Source organism: Pantherophis guttatus, chromosome 5 (assembly GCF_059756535.1).
Source record: "Pantherophis guttatus breed Tessera chromosome 5, ASM5975653v1, whole genome shotgun sequence".
Lineage (NCBI taxonomy): Eukaryota > Metazoa > Chordata > Lepidosauria > Squamata > Colubridae > Pantherophis > Pantherophis guttatus.
The window spans coordinates 3,797,501-3,808,393 of record NC_142067.1 but is presented as its reverse complement, the minus strand read 5'-3'; the positions used below and the strand labels follow the sequence as shown (position 1 = coordinate 3,808,393).

At 46.9% G+C, this 10,893-nt stretch overlaps 1 protein-coding gene across 1 annotated transcript in view; it reads right to left on the bottom strand.

The window, feature by feature from the left end:
* LOC117671257 (glycerophosphodiester phosphodiesterase 6) overlaps nt 1-10,893 on the bottom strand; it is a 23,375-nt gene continuing 12,482 nt past the window's right edge. The window contains exons 10-16 of the mRNA XM_087895740.1: nt 9,161-9,385; nt 7,381-7,538; nt 7,101-7,248; nt 5,687-5,769; nt 2,891-2,955; nt 2,186-2,240; nt 1-354 (exon numbers count right to left, since the gene is read on the bottom strand). Of these exons, the coding sequence (XP_087751866.1) occupies nt 354; nt 2,186-2,240; nt 2,891-2,955; nt 5,687-5,769; nt 7,101-7,248; nt 7,381-7,538; nt 9,161-9,385 (735 nt within the window). The 3' untranslated portion in view covers nt 1-353. The remainder of the gene's footprint in view (nt 355-2,185; nt 2,241-2,890; nt 2,956-5,686; nt 5,770-7,100; nt 7,249-7,380; nt 7,539-9,160; nt 9,386-10,893) is intronic.

Here is a 10,893-nt window from a genome sequence, read left to right as displayed (position 1 = left end):
GTTGTAAAAAAAGAAACAATGAAATTTGCTTCTTTATTAGCAAAGAGAGAGAGAGAGAGAGAGAAGGAAGGAAAGAAGGAAGGAAAGAAAGAAGAAAAAAAGAAAGAGAGAGAGAAAGAAGGAAGGAAGGAAAGAAGGAAGGAGAAAAAGAAAAAGAAAGGAGAAAAATATTTTCTGTTTCAAGAAAACACAAAAATAGAAAGCATTGTCCAGTTTCATTATGCAGTGTGTTAGCTTCACATTAATTTCTCTGGAAGAACGAGCAGCCTGTGCCAGAATCTCCCATCTGAATGGCGTTGTGATTCTCTACGCAAGAGATCCATCATTCGTTCACAACCGGCATTTTTGGCAATTCTGAAAATATACAAGGATGTTAAGTCCTTCGTGCGGACACCAATCCAGGCCGCTGAGGACCAAGAAAAGTTCATCCAAACTTAGATTAATTACGTAGAACCGTATTTCTCTTTAAGATGGGTGCACTTCACCTCCCAGTCTCCTGCCTGAGCAGGGGGTTGGACTAGAAGACCTCCAGGGTCCCTTCCAACTCTGTTATTTGGTTATTCTGTTATTATTTATCACGGCAAGGTGACTTTTCAAAGTTGGCCTAAATCGAGGCCACTTCGAGTCAAATTTTTGTTAGATTTGCTTCCTTTTTTGAAGAAATTAAGTGGGGGAAAAATGAAGTGGAAGGGATTTTTGTGACCCTGCAATGGAAAACTTGAATTGTGGAATGACGCTGGAAACACATTGCTAAAAAAACATGTTTGTCCGTTCCAGGTTCAGTCTGAGATGGAGTTGACAAATTATTCTAGGACAGTGATGGCGAACCTTTTCAGCACCGAATTGGTGCACTCGTCTGGGCCGCAACCTGGGCGCCCAGGGTGCATGAGCACGCCCGAAAATGAACTTCCGGTTTCCGGCACGCGCATGTGTGCCCGCCAGCTACTCTTCCTCCTTTCTGGCACGCATGTGCATACGACGATCAGCTGGCCGACGCACATGTTCACACAGGAAAATGGAAAACCAGCTCCTCCAGTTTCCAGCACTACCGCACACAAAAAGGCTAGCTGTGTACATGCGTGCCAAGAGGAACAGGCGACGTCGCGTGTGCCAGGTGACATGGCTCCATGTGGCACGCGTGCCATAGGTTCGCCCTCACGATTCTCAGCTGAACATGAAATTAGAATACCGTTTACTCCTTCTTGAAGCCGGTATCCCATTGAATTATTCCTGGAGGAGGAACGCTACTGAAATTTTTACATGCTAGCTGGGGAATTCTGGGAGTTGAAGTTCACAGATCTTGAAGCTATGGAGACTGAGAAATATTATTTCCAGTTCTAATGCTTTGCACCCCCAACCGCTACCGTTAAGAGAGCAGTTCCAAAGAAAATAAAAACTCGCTAATATACAGGTAGTCCTCAACTTACAAAGATTTGTTTAGTGACTGTTTGAAGCAGGGGTGAAGTCCACCAGGTTCTGACAGGTGCTGGAGAACCGGTAGCGGAAATTTTGAGTAGTTCGGAGACCTGGCAAATGCCACTTCTGCCTGGCCCCAGAGTGGGGTGGGAATGGAGATTTTGCAATATCCTTCCCCCAGGAGTGGGGTGGGAATGCGGATTTTACAGTATCCTTCCCCTGGAGTGGGGTGGGAATGGGGATTTTTCAGTATTCTTCCCATGGAGTGGAGTGGGAATGGAGTTTTTGCAGTATCCTTCCCCTGCCACGCCCACCAAGCCACGCCCACCAAGCCACACCACACCCACCAAGCCACGCCCACAGAACCGGTAGTAAAAAAAATTGGAGTTAATTGAAGTTACAGCAGCACTGAAAAAGTGACTTATGACCGTTTTCCACTCTTATAACCGTCGCAGCATCCCCAGGATTCTGAGATCAAAATTCAGATGCTTGGTTACAGACTTATATTTACGACGGTTGTAGGGGGTCATGTGATCCTATTTTGTGACCTGCCGACAAGCAAAGTCAATGGGGAAGCCCGATTCACTTAACAACCGTCTTGCTAACTTAACAATTGCAGCAATTCACTTAAAACCAAAGTGTGGCTAGAGAAGGTGGAGCAAAAACTCCCTTAGCAACTGTCTCGCTTAGCAGCCGAAATGTTAGGCCCATTTATGGTCATAAGTTGAGGACTGCCTGTACGGCAACAACACAAAGCCTTATGCCTTACCATTGGATGTAAGATCCGACATTTTCAGGCGCAATTCTGTTTCCGTGGCTAGAGCCTAAATGATTTTTAAACAGATATTATTTCACCGGAGAGGACATTAGAAAAGAAGCAAACATTAAATAAAAATCTGTTTTGTGCTCTTGATGGAAAATCCTATTGTGTGCCTAATGTAGAAGTCCCAGATAAAGAACAGTTCCAGAATCGGGTATGTCCAGTTTAACGAAAAGAAGGACTAGGGGTGACATGATAGCAGTCTCCCAAAATTAGAGAAGCTGCCACCAAGAAGAGGGGGGGTCAAAATATTCTCCAAAGCCCCAGAAGGCAGGACAAGAAGCAACGGATGGAAACTCATCAAGGAGAGAAGCAACCTAGAACTAAGGAGAAACTTCCTAACAGGGAGGACAATTAATCAGTGGAACTACTTGCCACCAGAAGTTGTGAATGCTCCAACAGTGGAAGTTTTTAAGAAGGGACTGGACAACCATTTGTTGGGAATGGTATAGGTTCTCCTGATTGAGCAGGGGGTCAGACTAAAAGACCTCCAAGGTCCCTTCCAACTCCGTTATTCAGATTAAATTCTTGGAACCTCACCGAAAAAATTGGTGAGGGTAACGTGAACGTCTAACAAGAGGACCTCAGGCCAAGGGTCTTCCTGTGGATCCCCGCGAAAAGTAGAGCCCCCCCCCCAAAGAAGGAAAGACTCACCGCTTGGTCCCTCATCCAAACCGTCTTTCCGAGCTGCCCGTTGCAACTTCTTTTTCCTTTTCCACCTGGAAAGAAATAGTTGCACCGTTCATCGTACCTGCCCTTCCCACCGTGAACAACCTTGAGAAAATAAACACAACAAAAATATATCCTACACCAACTTTGGCCACTTTAAGACTTGTGGACTTCAACTCCCAGAGTTCCTCAGGCAGCTGGCTGGGGAATTCTGGGAGTTGAAGTCCACGGGTCTTAAAAGAGGCCAAAGCTGGAGACCCCCCCCCCCGTCTGAAACGTTCACGACAAAAACGTTTGCAGGCAGGATTGGGAACTCGCTATCTAAATAGCGCAGGGATTTGCTCCAATTGGAAAGTCTCACAGGACCCAAAATTTGTCGCAACCCACAGATGATCCATGCAGAGAACGGCGAAAGGTTCAGCGTGATAAACAGAGGTGGATTTCAAATTTTTTTACCACCGGTTCAGTGCATGTGGCTTGGTGGGCGTGGCAGCGGAAGGTTACTGCAAAATCCCCATTTCCTCCCAATCAACTGGGACTTGAGAGTGTTGTGGCTCCGTTACCGGAGCCTGTGTCATCGTCAGGAGAGGACTCCGAGAGTGAAGGAGAGGAGTTGGCAAGACCTTCCTCTCCAGGACCCTCCTCTCTGGCAATGCCTTCGGTGTCCACCGAAGGGCAAGAGATAGGGCCGGGGCCAAGCACGTCCACGCAGCCACAGGTGGACAGTGATGAGGGTAATGAGTCTTGGCTGGATCCATGCCAGCGTCGCAGAGATAAGCACGCGCTATAGAAGAAAAGGCGTGCCCGAGATTAGGCTGAGTCACTGGACCACACCCCACAGGATATAAAAGGGAGCGTGGTGGCCAGTCAAACCTTGTGACGAACAAAGCTGAAAGCTTCCACGCCATTCTACATTGCCAGACTTTTGCTTTAAGACTAGATTATCTCTGGACTTGATTGTAATTATTGAGCTGCTTTCCTTTGATGTATCAGAAGTGGAGAGAAGTTATCTCTCCTCTTTGTAAGTAATAAACTCTTGGCAGGCAGCCACTAGGTTGTTGCCAAGTTCTGTTATCATAAGGAAAAGGATTTTGCTGGCTGGTTTGGTCTTTAACTCCTGAACGTCTGTTGGTGTGTGCACGTGGGGTTGGGGACAGAACAGGGAGGCAGAGAATAGATGGGGGCGTGGCCAGTCAGAATTTTTACTACCGGTTCTCTGAACTACTCAAAATTTCCGCTACCGGTTCTCCAGAACTGATCAGAACCTGCTGAAACCCACCTCTGAAGTTCGCCATGCGCCAAAAATGTGAGCACGTGTGTGCCTTCTACACATGAGCAGCAGCCTTCCATGCGTGCACTTTGCTCACACGTGGGACTTACACGCATGCGCATGGCTTAGAAAACGTGACTAAATAGGACGGCATAGCGCCGGGGCAGGTGGTTGCCACTACCGATTCACCCGAACCAGTACGAACCGGCTGAATTCCACTAGTGGTGGAATATATAAATATATAAACATACAACCAGAGCATGGATTTTTCTTTAAAATTGCTAAAGCAACAACGGGTGGTCCCAAAGTTGAGCCCAATTAGAAGTCTAGAAGAGCGATCTTCAAGAACTACAGGTAATCCTCGACTTACGGCCACAATTCAGCCCCCAAATTTCTGTCGCTTAGTGAGAAATTCGTCCAGCAACTTTTGCCCCATTTTTACGACTTTTCTGGCTGCGTTTGTTAGGCGAATCCCTGCTGTTGTTCAATCAGGAACATGGTTGTTAACATGGTTAACAACATGATTGCGACTCTGGCTTCCCCCTTGATTTTGGCGTGACCACCACCCTGGGACACTGCAACCGTCATAAATACATGCCAGTTGCCAAGCGTCCGAATTTTGGACACGTGACAAGGGGATGCAATTATTGTTAAGCGTGAAAAACAGTCGTAAGTCACTTTTTTCAGGGCGGTTGTAACTTTGAACGGTCGCTAAACATAACATTGTAAGTCGAAGGCTATCTGTATATAAAACCTTAAACCTCAGTCCTTTCCCTCTTGGTCTTTATGCTGGCTACGAAAATCCGAGTGCTGGCAGCCCTGACAAAAAAGTTTCTCTCTCAACGCAGGCTAACAAGTCCGTCCAGAAGGGAGATGAATAGTTGTCTGCCACATTTACTTGTCTCTGCCCCCTGCCTTTGATCCCCAGAGGTAGAGTTGGGCTTCACTAGCAGTGGTGGCTCTTCTGTCCCGAGGACCGGCCCATAGATTTCCACTGCTCTCCTCTCCTCTGCCTTCTACAAATCAGGCACAGGACCCAGCTGTTCCTCCTCCTCCTCATCAGCCACCTCCAGACCTGGGGGCTGTTGACTCTCCATCTGACGGCTGACAGACGGCCCAGGCTCTGCCTCTGTTTCCCTTTCTGACATCTCCATTCCCTCTTCCCCCTCGGAGCTCTCAGGTCGCCTTGATGCTGACCTTGACTCCCACGCCCCCTCCTCCTCCTCCTTTGATTTATTTATTTATTTATTTTTAAAATTTTTATACCGCCCCCTCTCCCGAAGGACTCGGGGTGGTGAACAGCCAAAATTAAAAACACACAATACAAACATTAAAATACTATAAAACGAAATTAAATTTAAATTTATCTTTGGCTTCCTTTGATTTGGCTGTTGGAGGAGTCAGTGGCTGACAGGCCACAACAGGAGGGGAAAGGAACAAATATTACAAAAAGCTGAGGGGAAGGACCCCGCCCTGTCCAAATTTTAACCAGGCGCCATCTTGGAATTTACCAGTGGGCGAGAAAGACGAGCGGTATGAAGAACAGGGCCAGCAGATCTGTGGTAACCCAGATGCTTTTATATCTCTGCGGCGTCTGTAAGGGAAGAGCAAACAAAAATGGTGTCAGTTGGCAAGACGAAGCAGGGTATCGATACAGGGAGTCCTTGACTTACGACCAAAATGGAGCCCAAAGTTTATGTTTAGAATAGAATAGAGTAACAGAGAAGAGAGGGTTAAATTATTCTCCAAAGTTCCTGAGGGCAGGACAAGAAGCAACGGTTGGAAACTGATCAAGGAGAAAAGCAACCTGGAATTAAGGAGAAAATTCCTGACAGTGAGGACAATTAACCAGTGGAACTACTTGCCACCAGAAGTTGTGGGTGCTCCATCACTGGAGGTTTTGATGAAGAGACTGGACAGTCACTATGTCTGAAATGGTATAGGGCAGTGAGGGTTAACCTTTTCAGCCCCGAGTGCCGAAACTGGAGCGCGGCGGAGCGCCAAAACCTGGAAGAGAGCAGCTGACCAGTGAACATGTTGCTGTTTTCTGGGTTCTGGCACATGCATGCACTCCAGCCGGTGTGTATGTGCACACCGGAACCCGGAAGGAAGCAGCTGACCGGTGCCCATGCACGCAACGGAAACTGGAAGACCAGCTGGCAACGGCGCATGTGCGTACAGAAAGAACTTTGCGTGCCACCTCTGGCACGCGTGCCATAGGTTCGCCATCATGAGTATAGAGTCTTCTGCTTGAGCAGCGGGTTGGACTAGAAGACCTCCAAGGTCCCTTCCAGATTCTATTGTATTCTGGTCTAGTCTAGTCTAATCTAAATTCTGTTAATCTGTTAAATCCATGCACTGGAGGCAGTGGTGAAATCTAAAATTGGTTACTACCAGTTCTGTGGGCGTGGCTTGGTGAGGTGTGTGTGTGTGTAATGTGACTGGGTGGGCGTGGCCAATTTTTTTTTTTTACTTTTAAAACCATTTTTTCTACATTTAAAGAATGCTTTCAAAAGGCTCTGACGATCCCAGCTGAGTTGCCTGATCGGCAGAGGTTTTTTTTTCTTTTAAATGCCTCTGACGATCAGGCAACTCAGCTTGGATCGTCAGAGGCATTTAAAAGAAAAAAAGCCTCTGCCGATCAGGCAACTCAGCTTGGATCGTCAGAGGCTTTTAAAAGAAAAAAAAGCCTCTGACGATCAGGCAACTCAGCTTGGATCGTCAGAGGCTTTTAAAAGAAAAAAAGCCTCTGACGATCAGGCAACTCAGCTTGATGATCGCGCGGCTCAGCTGGGGTATTGGGGGGGGGGCAGGGATTTTTGCTACCAGTTCTCCGAACCACTCGCTACCGGATTGGGCGATCCGGTCCAAACCAGGAGCATTTCACCCCTGACCGGAGGACACTTCCACATTTCCTCAACTTACCAAGAAGAAGAATGGTTGGCTAACGTTGCCCAGAACCTGCACAGCGTCGGTGGTTACCGATTCAGCTCCGTAGCACCAGGCCAAGGAGTACAGCCACGGCTCGCTGACCACCCAAAGGTTGGTGGTGATGTTGGCTTTTGCATATTTCCTTTTTTTAAAAAAAACAACAACACAAGATCCTCTTTAGGTGACTTACACCAAACCCCTGAAAGTTGGCCCTAAAGGTTTGCCCGAAAACTCCTGTACGCATTTTTTCTCTTTGGACCAAAGAGATTTTTACCGAATATCGACTGTCGCCAACCTTCGGTAGTCCAGATTGAGTTTTCCAATCTTCCACTTTTGGAGGTGTTCAATGGTATGGGCGGCGGATGAAATATGTTGGAATTTCGGAGCCTTATACTGAACGTAACCCCGATTGCGATTGTCCAACCAGAGGACCTGCTTTTCACAAGAGAGCAGTGTTTGAGGGGAAGGAAGGAAGGAAGGAAGGAAGGAAGGAAGGAAGGAAGGAAGGAAGGAAGGAAGGAAGGAAGGAAGGAAAGAAATGACAGAGTGGGAGGGTGGGAGGGAGGGAGGGAGGGAAGGAAGGAAGGAAGGAAGGAAGGAAGGAAGGAAGGAAGGAAGGAAGGAAGGGTGAGGGAGGGAGGAAAAAAGGAAGGAGATAGGAAGAAAGGAAAGGAAGGGAGGAAGGAGAGAGAGAGAAAGGGAGAAAGAGGAAGGAGAGAAGGAAGGAGAGAAAGAGAAAGGGAGAAAGAGGAAGGAGAGAAGGAAGGAGAGAAAGAGAAAGGAAGAAAGAGGAAGGAAAGAAGGGAGGAAGGAGAGAAAGAGAAAGGGAGAAAGAGGAAGGAAAGAAGAGAGGGAGGCTGGGAGCGAGGGAGGGAAGGAAGGATGGAGAGGAGAGAAGGAAGTGTGAGGGAGGGAGGAAAAAAGGAAGGAGACCGGAAGAAAGGAAAGGAAGGGAGGAAGGAGAGAGAGAGAAAGGGAGAAAGAGGAAGGAAAGAAGGGAGGAAGGAGAGAAAGAGAAAGGGAGAAAGAGGAAGGAAAGAAGAGAGGGAGGCTGGGAGTGAGGGAGGGAAGGAAGGAAGGAAAGGAGAGAAGGAAATGTGAGGGAGGGAGGGAGGAAAAAAGGAAGGAGACAGGAAGAAAGGAAAGGAAGGGAGGATGGAGAGAGAAAGGGAGAAAGAGGAAGGAAAGAAGGGAGGGAGGGAGGCTGGGAGTGAGGGAAGGAAGGAAGGAAAGGAGACATGAAGAAAGGAAAGAGAGGGAGGGGAAGGGAGAGGAGAGGAGATGGAGAAGGTGAAGAAGGAGGACAAAGAGGGAGGAGGAGGAGAAGGATAAGGAAAAAGAAAAGGTGGATGATGAAAGAAGGAGGGAGGAGGGGGAGGGAGGAGGGAGAGGGAGGAGGAGGTGAAGGAGAAGGAGAAGACGAAAGGAAGAAGAAGAAGGAGGAGGAGGAGGAGGAGGAGGAGGAGGAGGAGGAGGAGGAGGAGAAGAAGAAGAAGAAGAAGAAGAAGAAGAAGAAGAAGAAGAAGAAGAAGAAGAAGAAGAAGAAGAAGAAGAAGAAGAAGAAGAAGAAGAAGAAGAAGAAGAAGAAGAAGAAGAAGAAGAGCAGCAGCAACAACAACAACAACAAATATTATCAGGCCAAGAAGTTCCCCCTTAGGCCATAGATGTCTACTGCCAGCCCCTCTCATTCCTAGCCCAACCTTCCTTGCAGGGTCACCAGTGCGGAGACATATTCAGGAGAGACCCCTCCCCAAGTTGCCTTCAACCTAGAGTCTCCAGGGGGAGTCAGAACACGTCAAGATGGCACCTCCGACTCCATCCCTTTCAACGGGGATCATTGATCCCAGGGCTGGGACCGCCATTTTGATTTTCTTCTCTCCCTTCCTTGTAGTAGATCCCTGGGTCTCTCCACCTGTCCCAAAATGGCGGTGGGGATGAAAGGACCAGAGATAGGGTGGCGTTAATGATCCCAAGATCCCTTTTGGGCAGCAAATGTTTATAAAGAAGAAGAATCCCCTTTTGGTGGGAAGGCGAAGAAGAAGGCCTCTCCTCACCAAATGGGGTTTAATCTTGGATTCTTCTTGGAGCACTTCCAAAGTTCTGGTGATCCAGCTGTTCCTATATGGATGGAACCTCGGAGGGCGATACAGATCGAAGAGGACCAATTTGTTGGCCTTGTCCGCCAAGGTCAGGAATTCACTCAGTTTGAAAATCGTCTGGTTCCTGGCCAGTTCTTCGTCTTCCGCCGAGAAGGGAGGCATGTGGTAGAAGGGTTTGTTCTAGGTTTAAAGAAATATATATATATATATATACAGCAATCAGGCAGTGTTAGATCTTCTTTTACAATAAAAATAAAAAAATAAAAGTGATTTTTTTTCAGGAGGCAAGTGGACTTTCGGATTTGATTTGATTGCTTATTAGTATCCTATGATTATCACTAAGTGTTGTATCTTGTGATTCGTGACGAATATATTTTATTTTTTCTTCATGTACACTGAAGGCGTATGCACCAAAGACAAATTCCTTGTGTGTCCAATCGCACTTGGCCAATAAAGAATTATTCTGTTCTGTTCTGTTGTTCTGTTCTGTTCTACTCTACTCTACTCTACTCTACCTGTCTGGTATGGATAGAGTCTCCTGCTTGAGCAGAGGGTTGGACTAGAAGACCTCCAAGGTCCCTTCCTGCTCAATCTTTTCTATTCTATTCTATTCTATTCTATTCTATTCTATTCTATTCTATTCTATTCTATTCTATTCTATTCCTTGTTTTTTATTTGAAGACGTTTCGCTTCTCATCCACGAAACTTCTTCAGCTCTGACTGGATGGTATCTATATCTATATATCTGTATCTGTATCTGACCATGAACGCGAAGCCAAACAACAGCAACGCAGCTCACCAGCTCAAATCCCCCTGCAACTCAGACTAACCCGAGCACAACCAAGCCCCCACCTAAACAGAACACACCCCCATCCAATCAGAACACAGCCAAGCTCCCACCCAATCAGTTCACACCCCCACTGGCAGTTAAAAGGAAGAAACAGCTGCGATCACACATTGCTCCTAGAGGCACGAAGCCGAAAACACCAGCCTGAAGATTCGGGTTTTCTCCCGTGGAAAATTGGAAATGTCTTGGCGACATTTCGACGAAGCCTCATTCGTCATCTTCAGGCTGGTGTTTTCAGCTTCGTGCTTCTAGGAGCAATGTGTGATCGCAGTTGTTTCTTCCTTTTAACTGCCAGTGGGGGTGAGAACTGATTGGGTGCCCATTGCGAGACTAAGGAGACTAAGATAGATCTATTTCGGATTTATAAGTCCTCATCAGTTAGCCACACCCTCATCCCATGTACCCTCCCTGTAAAGGTACAGTATGTTTTCTTTCCTTTTTGTAGGCCTTTATGTGTATTTCTCTTTAGCCAGGTTCTTCCTACTTGCTGGCTGCTAGAAAAAAAAAAGCCTAGGAACTAGTGGATTGTGATTTCACTGAACTAGGGCTGCATAAAAATCTTGGTTTATATAGGAAGAACCTGGCTAAAGAGAAATACACATAAAGGCCTATGAAAAGGACAGAAAACAAATACTGTACCTTTACAGGGAGGATACATGGGATGAGGGTGTGGCTAACTGATGAGGACTTATAAGTCCAAACTAGACCTATCTTAGTCTCCTTAGTCTCCCAATGGGCAGCAGAGTGTTTGCTGGCTGCCAGAAAAAAAAAAGCCCAGAAACTAGTGAATTGTGATTTCACTGAACTAGGGCTACATAAAAATCTTGGTTTACGTAGGAAG